The sequence below is a fragment of the Gobio gobio genome (genome assembly GCF_949357685.1).
Source record: "Gobio gobio genome assembly, chromosome: 5".
Taxonomy (NCBI): Eukaryota; Metazoa; Chordata; class Actinopteri; order Cypriniformes; family Gobionidae; genus Gobio; species Gobio gobio.
The window spans coordinates 8,389,416-8,404,684 of record NC_137101.1 but is presented as its reverse complement, the minus strand read 5'-3'; the positions used below and the strand labels follow the sequence as shown (position 1 = coordinate 8,404,684).

The window sequence follows — 15,269 nt, the reverse complement described above, 5'->3', positions numbered from 1 at the left end:
GCATCACTTCGCTTCAGAAGGCCTTTATTAAACGCGTGGAGTACATTTATAATGGATGGATGCACTGTTTGGAGCTTCGACTTTTGTGCTGCCATTCACTGCCATTATAATGCTTGGATTAGACAGGACATTTTTAACTCTGATTGTATCCGTCTGAAAGAAGAATGTCATATTCACCTAGGATGGCTTGGGGGTGAGTAGGCCTAAATCATGGGGCAATTTTCACTTTTGGATGAACTATGCCTTTAACTTTAAGTTAAGCAAGAACACAAACCATTAAATGCAAACCTATTTAAACTTAATATGAATTACATGACGAAATAGTATATCACAACGAAACCAAACAACTTCAATGATTCTGTTCACATGTTAACTCTCACGTCACAGATTTAAAATGAATCGCGAAGACTCTGTCTCCCTGGGTCACATGACCGTAAATTATTAAAGTACTTTCTTGAAGTGACCATCGCATGTGCCCTTCACTAACAGACTTGTAGAAGGGCACTTTGTGAAGGGATTCAGTTGTTCACTTTCGTTTGAAAGGCTTCTACAAATAGCGTCCCCTTTCCAAAGTGCCCTTCAAGGGTGTAAAAACGCAGTTTGAAATTCGCCTCAAGCATGTAGTCGCTTATTTAAAATACTCCAAATTCATTAACATTATAACAAGGTTAAGAACAAATTCATGTGTGTGTAATGAATTGGGTGACATTTTTTGTGAGAAGTTCAAATTAAAGGGTTAGTTCACCCAAAAATGAAAATTAGCCCATAATTTACTCACCCTCAAGTCATTCTAGGCGTATATGACTGTGGCGAGCAGCGAGGCTGAGGGACCGTGAGAGCGGGACGAGGTCGCGGTCATTATTATGATGATGAGCGCCAGCTGCGTGCCGCATTGGCCTCGTCTCTCGCGGAGGAGTGACGGGAGTATAAAGGAGGAGCGACAACAGTGAAGGACGAGAGAAGACCAGGCCTGGATTTTAATTTGTATTTTTATTTATGGTTTTGTTTATGTATGTGTGCGGCAGTCGTCCGTGAGGGGCTGCCGCTTTTACTTTCACGTTGTTTGTTTGTTTGATTAAAGTTTATTGTTTATTGTTCGCCGGTTCCCGCCTCCTTCTTCCCACACGAACTAACCTCGTTACACTGGTGCCGAAACCCGGGAGGAAGGAGAGACATGCTGTCGAAGAGCCCTCGCTGCTGAGGGGGATCGCGGTGCTGAGGAGGTCGGGCAGCGCGGATGCGTGAAGACCGCGAGGAGCTGCCCGAGGCGGTGGTGCTGGAGCGAATGAAGATCCGGTGGGACGGAGAACTCGCTGCCGTGCCCCTGGGTCGAGGTGGGTGGCTGCCGTCCGAGAGGGAGCGGAGGAATCGCCAGCGCTTGCCCTGAGCCGGAGCCTGCTGCCGTCCGCCATGTTGGGGAGGAGCAGGGAGCGCGGGAATGGGATTCGCTCTGGCTGCCCTCGATAGGAGGAGCCACCACCGGCCGCCAGGGGGCGGAGGAGGATCGAGCCGTCCACCGAGCGTCCAGTGCCATCGCATAGCACCGCGAGGAAGAGCCTCTCGGCGGGCTGAGGACCGAGCGGCAGTGTGTCAGGGAACCGGACTAATTTTTTTTTTTCTCCTCTCTCCACTCTCTCGTCTCTGTCGCTCCTCGTGCTCCCGGCTCCGTTCTCTCACCTCGCTGTCCTTACCCCCAGGTGCCGCGGCCGCCGTGATCGCCCCCCCCGGGGAGGGGGGGGGGGGAGTAGAGCGCAGGCTCGTGGGTACCCCCCGGCCTGCGAAGGGCGTTGGGGGTATGTGGCGAGCAGCGAGGCTGAGGGACCGTGAGAGCGGGACGAGGTCGCGGTCATTATTATGATGATGAGCGCCAGCTGCGTGCCGCATTGGCCTCGTCTCTCGCGGAGGAGTGAGTAAGTAGAGTAAGGAGTGACGTGAGTATAAAGGAGGAGCGACAACAGTGAAGGACGAGAGAGGACCAGGCCTGGATTTTAATTTGTATTTTTATTTATGGTTTTGTTTATGTATGTGTGCGGCAATCGTCCGTGAGGGGCTGCCGCTTTTACTTTCACGTTGTTTGTTTGTTTGATTAAAGTTTATTGTTTATTGTTCGCCGGTTCCCGCCTCCTTCTTCCCACACGATCTAACCTCGTTACAATGACATTCTTCTTTCAGACGAATAAAATCTGAGTTATATTACAAAAGTCCAGGCTAATCCAAGCATTAGAATGGATTCATAGTTGCTTTGTTTTTGAAGTCCATAAAAAGTCTGTCCGTCAAATAACGTGCTCCACGCGGCTCCGGTGTGTTAATAAAGGCCTTCTGAAGCGAATCGACGCATTTGTGTAAGAAAAATATCCATATTTAAAACTTTATCAAGTAAAGTTCCAGCCGATCGCCTTCTGTGGAAAAGTGTTGAATGTTGAAAATGAAACTCAAGATGCGTACGTGACGTCATGACGAGCGGACCTGGTCGCGTTAGTCTTTTAAACGGCAGGGGAACTTTCAACAATTTTTCCATATATTGAGCACGGAAGGCGGTCGGCTGAAAGTTTACTTTATGAAGTTTTAAATATGGATATTTTTCTTACACAAACGCGTCGATTCGCTTCAGAAGGCCTTTATTAACACCCCAGAGCCGCGTGGAGCATGTTATTTGATGGACAGATGCACTTTTTATGGACTTCAAAAACAGAGCAACTATGAATCAAATTCTAATGCTTGGATTAGCCTGGACTTTTGTAATATAACTCAGATTTTATCCGTCTGAAAGAAGAATGTCATATACACCTAGGATGGCTTGAGGGTGAGTAAATTATGGGCTAATTTTCATTTTTGGGTGAACTTTCCCTTTAATCCACACAATTGAACTGAATGAGGCCCATTGTGTCCGTCAGTGGCATTACAAAGGCAATCCACCCTAGAACTGTAAGAAAACGAGTGCGAGTCGGGGTGATAATGATTTTAGGTGTCTGTGTGTGTGTTGTGGCCGTTAGCAAGGCTAACAAGGTGTATATGTGCTGCCAGTGAAGGTGTGAGGGGGATGTTAAAGTGCTGGACGGCTAGTTCGCCTCCAGCTGACAGACTTCCTGCCCCGGAGCTGTTGTTGATGCGAGCCGGCAGCGAGCCGACAGTTCGGGCTGCTGCTTTCCGCCATTTCCGCCGTTGACACGCGCTGATCTCTAATCGAAGGAGAAGTGTTTACGCTCAACATCCCATCAGGCAGATTAAGCACCTCCGCTAACACCTCAGCAGGGGTGGAGCCCGCGGGAGGCAACACCTCAACACCCCTATGGCCCAACAAAACACACCCCATGCCCGAATCCTAACTGCTGAAAAACGTGCCATGCAGGGAGCAAAGGAAGGAGGGGTACTGCAAAAAGCCCTTTTTAATAACCTAGGAAAAGGACAAACACTGACACCTTGCTAATGTGTGTTTTTGTAACGTTTCCCACTCCTGTTATTTAGTACAGATGAGCTAGCAGTTAACCGTAAAGAAGGGTAATGTCCAGATCAACGGAGATCTGTGCCCCTTCAGAAATCACACATTCACAGTCGAGCTGAACCTTCAACATCAAGATTTTTGGTTTAGTTCTAGATATGTACAGTATAAGGGTCAATGATTGTCTCGGGTACTGTAAATTATAATTTTGTAATCACTACTTCTTTTCCAAATGTCCAGTGATACAAGAAAAAAATCTTTTGGAAAAGTGCAAAAAAAATATTGCATGCAGCATGAATTAATATGATGCCATAAAACATTTATGTACATTACAGGCAAGAGTTTAGATAACTATAAACTATAATGATAACAATATTATCGTCCAAACCAGCGGACGATATCATTCTGTTTATCATAAGCATGCTCAAAGCTGTCATTCATAATCGTTCTGACAGTGATCCCAATGATCGTTTCTCTTTGCCGTTATTGTTATAGTTTTGAACTCTACTATTCTTTTATATTTAGAATGATTTTACTTTATCGTTATTAGTGTGAACAGGCCTTTATGCTCATCAAGGCTGCATTTATTTGATCAAAGATGCAATGTGAAATATGTTTTATTAATGTATTTACTGTCACTCTTACTTAATTGCATGCATCCTTGCTGAATAAAAGTATTATTATTAGTATTATTATGTCATTTAAACAATTTTACTGTCCCCAAACTTTTGAATGGTAACAATTAGAGAAGAATTTAAAATGGTGTCACTCCACATGACACTGCTAGAAATGTCATTTTAACTGCTCTTTAATGATTTTTAGTGTGTGTGTGTGTGTGTGGTGGCACATAAAGCAGCAAAGAGACTGAAGTGTCCTGTGAGGGGAGAGTCAGGGATGAAGGGTGGGCACACTCAGGCAGCCAATCAGAGCATCGACAGCTCTGTGACGAGTCCGCAGACACCAGGCAGACAATGGCCTAGTAATGGGCCGACACCTCCATCTCTCATTCCATTTATCTGTCTCTTCCTCACCACCCCCATGCCCTTTTCTATCATTTTCTCATTGAAACATACAAACACACACACACACACACACACACACACTCAGAAGCACAACTACACACACAATCCATCTCAGTCTACACACAAGCCGAGGCACTTCTTCATTAAAGCAGTGACAATTACCTGATCTCTTTCACAGGTAGAGATAAAAAGGGGATTGCGGGAATGAGAAAAAGAATGAATAAAAAGGCAATTCTCTCCCAGGTAAACTGACTGACCCATAGTCCTGATGCTGAGTCATCTTTGCAAGCTTTGTTTAATCTCTTTCTCCACCCTACAAATAAACCCAGCGGTGAGATCTTCACACTAGCCTCTGGGGATTTAAGATCTGTGGGGATTCCCTTCTGAGCTTCGCCAACTGATAAAGCTCATCAATTAATACATTTGCATAATCAATAAAACCTAAAAGGGTCGGGAAGGAAGTCATCTCATGCCACCTCAAGTTATATAATTTTTATATTTAGCCTAATTTTAATCTTGTGTCTTTAAAGCATGTAAACTGTGTCATTTCTGTGTAATTTCAGAGTCACGAAATGAAAATTAGTTTGCCTTTTATTAGTCAAGCAAACCAATAGTCCCGCCCCCAACTCATGCCATTGGTTGAGCCAATGTTGCCGTGTCATTCTGGCCGGGATGCTCAATCAAGCAGAGAATGTAAAACAAGCATTTTAATTGCATCGTGCCGTCTACTGTATACCAGCCCTCATAAAACATCAACTATATACACTCACCTAAAGGATTATTAAGAACACCTGTTCAACTTCTCATTAATGCAGTTATCTAATCAACCAATCACATGGCAGTTGCTTCAATGCATTTAGGGGTGTGGTCCTGGTCAAGACAATCTCCTGAACTCCAAACTGAATGTCAGAATGGGAAAGAAAGGTGATTTAAGCAATTTTGAGCGTGGCATGGTTGTTGGTGCCAGACGGGCCGCTCTGAGTATTTCACAATCTGCTCAGTTACTGGGATTTTCACGCACAACCATTTCTAGGGTTTACAAAGAATGGTGTGAAAAGGGAAAATCATCCAGTATGCGGCAGTCCTGTGGGCGAAAATGCCTTGATGATGCTAGAGGTCAGAGGAGAATGGGCCGACTGATTCAAGCTGATAGAAGAGCAACTTTGACTGAAATAACCACTCGTTACAACCGAGGTATGCAGCAAAGCATTTGTGAAGCCACAACACGCACAACCTTGAGGCGGATGGGCTACAACAGCAGAAGACCCCACCGGGTACCACTCATCTCCACTACAAATAGGAAAAAGAGGCTACAATTTGCCAAAATTGGACAGTTGAAGACTGGAAAAATGTTGCCTGGTCTGATGAGTCTCGATTTCTGTTGATGAGTCAGAATTTGGCGTAAACAGAATGAGAACATGGATCCATCATGCCTTGTTACCACTGTGCAGGCTGGTGGTGGTGGTGTAATGGTGTGGGGGATGTTTTCTTGGCACACTTTAGGCCCCTTAGTGCCAATTGGGCATCGTTTAAATGCCACGGCCTACCTGAGCATTGTTTCTGACCATGTCCATCCCTCTATGACCACCATGTACCCATCCTTTGATGGCTACTTCCAGCAGGATAATGCACCATGTCACAAAGCTCGAATCATTTCAAATTGGTTTCTTGAACATGACAATGAGTTCACTGTACTAAAATGGCCCCCACAGTCACCAGATCTCAACCCAATAGAGCATCTTTGGGATGTGGTGGAACGGGAGCTTCGGGCCCTGGATGTGCATCCCACAAATCTCCATCAACTGCAAGATGCTATCCTATCAATAGACGTTTCTCCTGAACCTCCTCAGCAGAAATAAATAAGACGCTAGTCGACATACAGGAAGGGTATAGAGCTATACCATGAATGTGAATAGCATCAGATTAAATGATCTTAAAGAAATTAGATGAGAAACATTTGAGATCTTTAGCAGACTTTGGTACCATCGAAGCAGAGTTAGAGACACTTCAGACGAGACACATTTGAGATTACTGGGATCTTTTTCTTAGGAGAAACCCCTGAGAAATCAGGAGACTCCATCTGACCTCCATTTCATCTCATTGGTGTATAGGAGAAACTTGGTGAAAGGAGATCTTATTTGTGATTCTTTTCCAATGAATGGTCTGCAATTTAGTTGTTTTATGAGAAACATCTGAGACAGAGGCCCTGTTTACACCTGGTATTAAGATGAGTTTTGGTTGATCAGATCACAGGTGCACGACACTAAATACAGGTGTAAATGGTCTAAAACATTTTGAGCTTGTCCACTTTTGACCACTTCCAGAGGTAGTCGAATATGCATTCGACTGGATGCTTTTGTATTGTAGACGCTCATGTGGTCAAATGCATCTGAACAGCCGCAAAAGGCCGACCACTCTCCACCTAATGACCTAAAGCGTAAACATTATGGGAAGCGCTCTAGCCAGACAGGATTTAAACTTTGTCGGCTGAAGACCCAAGTTTGGTTTGAAGATGAAAAATGTGCCAAGCACAATGTTCTCTCACCATTCCTGATTAATAACACAATCTCACAGCGTTCAACGAGTTCTTGTGGCTATCAGAGCACAAACGAAAGCTGTACGGAGAGCATGTTTTTCTGTCGTCCCCGGGCACATTCGTACGTAAATTCACAAGCTTATTTTGTCCATTAGATTGAAAGATCTGAAAAAGCCCATACATTTACCCGCCCATAGACCCTCTCCTCAAAGAAATCAGGACAGAAGTGTTTGGAAGTGGACAAAAAAGACGGATTAAAACACCAGGTGTAAACGGGAATGTTTCTCCCACGTCTACTTATGATATGATTGACCAAAACGCATCTTAATACCCGGTGTAAACAGGGTCAAAAGTCTACATAACCAAAACAGCTGAGCTTTCAAATACCAATCAGTCGTGCAATTGTGGCCTAATGGATGTGGGTTTGATTCTCAATACCTGCAGGAAATGATGTAGCTGCCCTTGAGCCCTAACCCCAATTGCTCCCCGGGCGCCACAGCAAAAATGGCTGCCCATTGCTTCTAACGTCCACGGTTTGCAGTATGTGTTTGTGTTCACTACTCACTACTCCTAATGTGTGTGCACTAACTTGGATGGGTGAAATGCAGGACAATACAGGGACACACTTTATATTAGATGACCTTGACTACTATGTACTAACATTTAAATTAAGCATTTGATACAATGCACTTATTGTGTACATACATGTTATTACATTGTACTTATATATTAAAGATTGCCTGAATGTAATTACATCTGTAATTAATTTTGTAGTTACTAGGGATGCCACAATTCTCAATATAATATTGAACTGTTCGGTACAGCATTCCCAGGTTCAATACGCGCTTGTGAATTGCGTTTTTTTGTTTTTATTAATTATTTGGCCCCACTTTATATTAGGTGGCCTTAACTACTATGTACTTACATAAAAAAATAAGTACAATGTACTTACTGTGTTTATATTGTATTGAAAAACACTTTTGCTGATATTGAGTTGGGATACGGGTAGTGTTAGGGACAGGTGTGGTGGTATGGGTAAGTTTAAGGGTAGGGTTAGGTGTAAGGGAAGTGTCAACTGTGTAATTACAAATGTAACTACAGAAATTAATTACAGATGTAATTACATACAGGTATATTTATAAATGTAAGTACAATGTAAAGACATGTATGTACACAATAAGTGCATTGTATCACATGATTAATTAAAATGTTAGTACATAGTAGTTAAGGCCACCTAATATAAAGTGGGTCCAATTATTTTTCTACAATTTCTATAATTTGCCTCCATCAAAATATACTGAACAACGCGACATACATTCACATCACACGTTAGTGGTAGAGTTATACTCACTGAACACTAGAGTTATTCACAATCACGAAAGTTAATTATTTGCATGCGTTTTAAAGCCTTGCCGGTGTCCTGACATTTCATCCTACCCGTCAGATTGTCCTACCAAGGCTTACTGCGCATGCCCACATCAATATTTTTTATTTTTTTATATTTACATTTTAAGGGTAGGTTTAGGGTAGGGACAGGGGTAGGTATGGATATTAATGGATATTAATAAAGCAAATCACATTAATATGATTCTGGTAGCACAGTCTGATAGGTAGCATTTTACATCCATATTTAATATTTATTTATTTAAAATATTTACACAGTTTTAAGGGTAGGTGTAGGGTAGGAGTAGGTATGGATATTAATAAAGCCTCAAATCAGATGAATATGATGCTGGTAGCACAATCTGATAGGCAGCATTTTTTGCTGTCGAATCGTGCTACCTACTGTTTTAATGGGAGGTCGCAAAATCTGACAAGGTAGGACAAATCGACAGAACACCGGTTAAACATTTCATTCGCGTGCTTATGCACAGTTTTAAAATGCACTTTTCCGAGCACGCACACTAAACGCCTGTCAAACACGTGATTACTGGATTAAGTAGTCGTCTTACTGCGCTAATAATGTCAAATACACACAAGGTTAACATAAACACAGTCGGTTATGTCTAAAGTAAAAGTAAAATCGGCGTGTGTCTGTATATTAGATGCACGCAGGTCTTAAATTGACAGCAGCGCAGCCTAGTGAACACGCTGTCCTTAAAGGGACAGTTCACCTCTAAAATAATGTCATTATTTACTCACTCTAATATGTATTATTTACTCACTCCAAACCTGTATTCATTTATCGATGACAGAATTTTTAACTAGAGACAAAGAGAAAATCACTCACTGCTCTTGACTGAAAAACTTAAGCTTTAATAAGAATCAATGTATATTTTATAGTGAAGTCTATGTAGTGTTTTATTTTTACATTTATTCATTCAATTTCATACTTAAATGCTGCTGTACAGCTCTGAGCTGCCAGTGTAATATATATATATCTTTATATATCTTTATTTTATATTATACAATACACTAGGAATGTGTACACGTTTAATTTCAAGTAAAGTTTTAAGTTTAAGTAAGGTTTTTCAATTCTTTTAAGTAAAATAAAGAAAGAAAAACATAGTCTCCTTAACCTCTTGCTCTTCCTGTCGCCTAAGAATAGATTAGCAATAAAATGATGTGACAAGCCATCAGAACCGAACCAAACCAAAAACCGTGGTTAAAAACCGAGGTAGCCTATGTATTGAACCGTGGACTAACTGTATTGTTGCATCCCTAGTAGTTACATTTATAAGTACACTGTTGACACTTCCCTTACACCTAACCATACCGTTCAACTTACCCACACCACCACCACACCTGTCCCTAACTTTACCCGTATCCCACCTCAATATCAGCAAAACTGTTTTGCAATACAATATGAATACAATAAGTACATTGTAAGTACATAGTAGTTAAGGCCACCTAATATAAAGTGAGACCCAATACAGTTTATCACATGTCACCTTCACTTGTCCCTTTCAATCTCCAAGCAATATAAATTGACTTTGGATTGGCATCTTGGTTAGTAAGAGCACAGTTTCTGCGACACACCTGGATTGCTTGGACCTTTTCTGAGGAGAAGCTTCAGCTAAAAGTCTCCATTTAGCCTATGAGATATTAAAAAGATGGGTTATGAATCTCCTCATGTTCAACAGACTTCACCAGCATGTAACTGACTACAGAGGCACTGATGTGCAGACAGACACAATGACTGCATTAGAGTGTGAGCGAGTGTTTTCTTAATTTTCTTCAAAGCCAAACACGCAGGGCTTTAATTAAAGGGTGGGTATGGGGGTGTTAATGGGCTTTTTTGCTTCAGACAAAACAGCCCCCCCACTCCCCACAATACACCACATTACACTGTGGACGGAATGTCCGCTCAGACAGAATAAGAGCAAAAAAAAAGAGAGGAGACGCACGCATAGTTAACATGCTAAGAGCAAAGCAGCCCCGGTCGGGTTCAACATAACTGACAGCCTCATTGCCCTGCGACCGTAGACTGCGGTTTAAAGGTGGGAGGAAAGGGCTTCTGTAAAGTCCAGAACATTCCCCATGTTTCTTTAGAGAAATAAAAAGATGTTGTTCTAGCCCACGCTGTCTGGCCTCAGACAGGAGTGTCAAGCGCTAACTGAAGAGCAGTCTGGTGCGATGCCATTTCACATCCACCTAATTCATTAATGCAATTGAGAATGGGTTTCAGGTTTCATAATAGGTAGAGAGCACATTTCGCCCTTTTCCTGAAACACAAGCTCCACACATGTGGGTGAAACAGGGAGAGAGTGCGGCAAAACGAACAATCTAGAATCCACAGATGAAGAACACTGAGTACAATAACAGGAAACAGCAGAGAGAGAGAGAGAGAGAGAGAGAGAGAGAGAGAGAGAGAGAGAGAGAGAGAGAGAGAGAGAGAGAGAGAGAGAGAGAGAGAGAGAGAGAGAGAGAGAGAGAGAGAGAGAGAGAGAGAGAATAACCCGACTGTTTGTCTGCTCTAAAAGTGTCCATCATGCACGGTGCACCTCAGCGATACTCTGACACACACAAATTCATTTACGCCCATGTAGCTCACAGTCTTTAATTGCACCAGCTATAAGTCAAAGAAGTGTGTGTGTACAAATGGATAAATTCTAAATCTTTTGTTTATGCACCTGTTTGGCCATGAAACAGAAGTGTGCACGTGTGAGTATAAGATAAGAAATAGAGCATATGAGTATTTAACTTTACAATATTAGAGGATCAACAGAGAAAATGTTAATTTTAGAATAATATAAAATATTTTTTCTCACAAATTATTCAATTCTACTTTCACTTGAAGTGTTATGCGTTATGTAGTGTTATGCATATTGTATATCAAGGTTTTTACTATAATGCCAATATATAATTTTGATGAAAATAAATAATTATTTTTAAAAAAATGCATATTGCATATAAATTCTTGTATTTTAATGCCAATCTATAAGTCTGAATGAAAAAAGATTAGAAAAATGCATATTGTATATAATTTTTTGTAATATAATGAAAATATATAATCTTTAATGAAAAAATTATAAATTAGAAAAAATGCATGTTGTTTATCAATGTTTTGTAATAAAATGCAAATAGTCTTTAATTAAACAAATATTAAATTAGAAAAAAATGCATATTGTATAATATTTTTTGTATTAGAATGCAAATATGTAATCTTTATTGTAAAACTATTAAATTGTAAAAAATGCATATTGTATATCAATGTTTTGTAATATAATGCAAATATATAATCTTTAATGAAAAATATATTAAATTAGAAAAAATGCATATTGTATAATATTTTTTTAATATAATGCAAATATATAATCTTTAATGTAAAACTATTAAATTGTAAAAAAAAATGCATATTGTATATCAATGTTTTGTAATATAATGCAAATATATAATCTTTAATGAAAAATATATTAAATTAGAAAAAATGCATATTGTATAATATTTTTTGTAATATAATGCAAATATATAATCTTTAATGTAAAACTATTAAATTGTAAAAAATGCATATTGTATATCAATGTTTTGTAATATAATGCAAATATATAATCTTTAATTTAAAAAAAATATTAAATGAGAAAAAATGCATATTGTATAATATTTTTTGTAATATAATGCACATATATAATATTTAATGAAAAAATATTAAATTAGAAAAATGGATATTGTTTATCAATGTTTTGTAATATAATGCCTATAATTTTGATGAAAAAGTTATTAAATTAAATAATCACTGTTTTGTTCTCCAGTCACTATGTTCTCCAATTAGCTATTAAATAACCTACTACTAAACTACAAAAATGTTCAGAACTTTCTTCCGACATATGTTTATGCCCAACAGCATGTCCATTCAATAGATGCATGTGAGTGTACAGAGATGAGTTGTGATGTTAATGTGTGTCTATGAGTGTTTCAGTGAGTGTGATCCGCTCTGATTGTGCGTGCGTGCGTGTGTGTGTGTGTGCTGGCTCCAGCTGTGCTGTGCTCTCAAGCAGAACAGGAGAGGGAGGTGTAAAGACTGGAGCAGGTTTTGGCCTCCCAGCACCTCTCACCATCACACTGCACTTCCTCCTCATTAATTAAGACCCACAGCAGGAGCTAGAGAACAGCTGGATGACCTGTGTGTGTGTGTGTGTGTGTGTGTGTGTGTGTGTGTGTGTGTGTGTGTGTGTGTGTGTGTGTGTGTGTGTGTGTGTGTGTGTGTGTGTGTGTGTGTGTGTGTGTGTGTGTGTGTGTGTGTGTGTGTGTGTGTGTGTGTGTGTGTGTGTGTGTGTGTGACGGGCGGACAGGGACGGAATGAGCGAAACAGAAGGAGAGAGATCTGTCCGACCCACCTTCGCAGTGCTTGCCATCTCCCTTGTATCCAGTCTTGCAGATGCACTTGAAGGACTTTGGAGTGTTCTGGCAGAGAGCGTCGATGTGACAGTCATCTGTGGCTTCGGAGCACTCGTCGGCATCTGCGGAGTAATCACATGGGATAAGAGTGAGCTAAATGCTTGCTACACATCCCAGATCTGTAGTGTCACTTCAGACAGGGACAGGAATAAAAGAGAAGTCACTAGATGAAGATGCTCTAAAGAGATTTGATACATTTTCAGGCAGCTGAAAATCTAATGCTTCAATAGTAGGTCAGTTTCTAAAAGCATGACAGCCTCTCTGTTTAAATCAGTACAATGCAAATAATAAAACAGAGACGGGTAATTACACAAATCTCTCCGTTTCATTCGTATTGGTTGCGAAACTGAATAACACTCAAACAGAAGAGCAAGAATGAGTTCCAGAAACAACTCAATCCTTCTCAGTGTGGCACATACCTACCAAAAGACTAAAAATGAGATAAACACTGACTTTAATGTATGATTTTATGTTTCTTCTGACAAGAGATTCGGGGTGTGGTAAAGGTGCTCTTTGTCTCTGTTCTGAGAACAGTTTGCTTTCTCTTTTCAGGATCGTATTGCTGGTTAAGACAGGTGACACTGACCAGAACAGAACAGAAATTATCAAATCCATTCAGACAGGACGAGGGCAGTCCGGAAGGAAGACGTTTCGCCTTTTAGCCGAGAAAAAATGTCCAATAAATTGATATATTGATTCACCTAAAAAGCTAAAATTATGCTCATGCATGCTCCAAATACAGAGGGGAATGAATGAGGGAGACTTTGTGTTTTTGAGGAGGTTAAGGAGGTGGTTTGGTTGGTTATTGATGTGTAGACTCAATCCTGTCACCCACACCAAAGATCCCCCAAACTTTTCTTTGTCTTTCCATCAAATGGTCTGAATCTTTAAACTTTACGCAGACTGCGTATCCAACTGATCACCTTTTACGCAACGGTGCGCTCTTTTCATCCAACCCATAAATACACATGGAGAGAGAGAGAGAGAGGGAGGACAAAAACAGAGAATCCTTTCTAAAGAGTTTTGTTTGTGCATGCAATAACTTAATCTGATAAAAAAAAATGTCTATCTGAAAGAGACTGAAAACACGGAAAACCAAAAGTGCGCCATGCGCGTCAAACTCCTTTGGAGATGAGTCATTCATCTCGGTTTATTTGCAAAAGCATGTGTCCGAGCTAAATTACACACATGAACATATAAAATATCATAAATCCTTCAGTCGTGTCGTGGTTAAAAAGAACCCACAGACTGTTTTTTTTTTATTGTTTGTGTCATTATTGACTTTTTCTAGGCATTCATTATGGAGAGACACAATGCGCATTGATGGTCGTGGAGGAGCGAGGGGTCGATAAGCCCCCCGGACCGACCCCATCAGGGCGGCTCAGGTTCCCCATGGGAGTCCGAGGAGACCCCAAGCAAAAGCTCTGTCAATATGTTAAACAGTATGACACAATTATTATTCTAGATGAATGCAATAATAAATAATAATACATTTGGAAATCATTTGCATACAAAAACATGCACCCGCTGACTTATGGCCAATATCAGCTGTTAAAAGTTTCGCCAAAAAATGATGCGAAAGATATAGGGGAGAAAATACTATAGCACACTTACCTGCGACTCCAACATTTCCCATGACATCCAAAGTATTTATGAGGAGGAAAAGCAAACAGACGTCCCAGGAGAAGCAGGCATGACCCATGGTTAGAGGCTGTGAGTGAATGGACTTCTCCAGTTGTGCGTTTCTTTGATAAGAGCCTTTCTGCTGCTGCTGGCAGAAAGAGCACGAGAGCTCGAGCCGCCTGCTGATTGGTTTGAGCACATTTGAGGAGGAGATGGGAGGTGGAAGAAAGGGGGGCAGACAGAGAGAGAGAGAGAGAGAGAGAGAGAGAGAGAGAGAGAGAGAGAGAGAGAGAGAGAGAGAGAGAGAGAGAGAGAGAGAGAGAGAGAGAGAGAGAGAGAGAGAGAGAGAGAGAGATGTGCGCGCGACTAAATCTAGATAGATAGATAGATAGATAGATAGATAGATAGATAGATAGATAGATAGATAGATAGATAGATAGATAGATAGATAGATAGATAGATAGATAGATAGATAGATAGATAGATAGATAGATAGATAGATAGATAGATAATATGAAAAAGCATTTCATTTTTCAAAGGGGAAAAAAAGATAAATAAACAGTCTGCATTACAAATAACCCATGTTAGTGATATAGCTTATCTATAGCATTTCCCAGCAGGCCTAATTGTTAAATTGACATTTAAAAATAGCCCAAGTGTTTCTCAGTTTGGATTAATCTAATCATCTCAGAATGAAAAAGCTGTGCTTTTTAGTTCAACAAAAAAAATTCCCCCGAGTTTGGTTGTGGTAGAGTAGCTATTTATTAAAAGTCATGTAATCAATAAAATACCAATCACAGGAGGGGTTATA

General features: G+C 40.5%; 1 protein-coding gene across 5 annotated transcripts in view; it reads right to left on the bottom strand.

Moving 5' to 3' along the window:
- Positions 1-14,651, bottom strand: part of scube1 (signal peptide, CUB domain, EGF-like 1) — a 120,257-nt gene extending 105,606 nt beyond the window's left edge. For 2 of the 5 annotated variants that reach the window (XM_079818011.1, XM_079818012.1), the window contains exons 1-2: positions 14,450-14,568; positions 12,775-12,897 (exon numbers count right to left, since the gene is read on the bottom strand). In XM_079818011.1, coding sequence (XP_079674137.1) covers positions 12,775-12,897; positions 14,450-14,537 — 211 coding nt within the window. In that variant the 5' untranslated portion in view covers positions 14,538-14,568. Of the gene's footprint in view, positions 1-12,774; positions 12,898-14,449 lie in introns of all 5 variants that reach the window. The other 3 variants (XR_013816590.1, XM_079818014.1, XM_079818013.1) reach the window with 3 other exon arrangements.
- Positions 14,652-15,269: the final 618 nt, after the last annotated feature.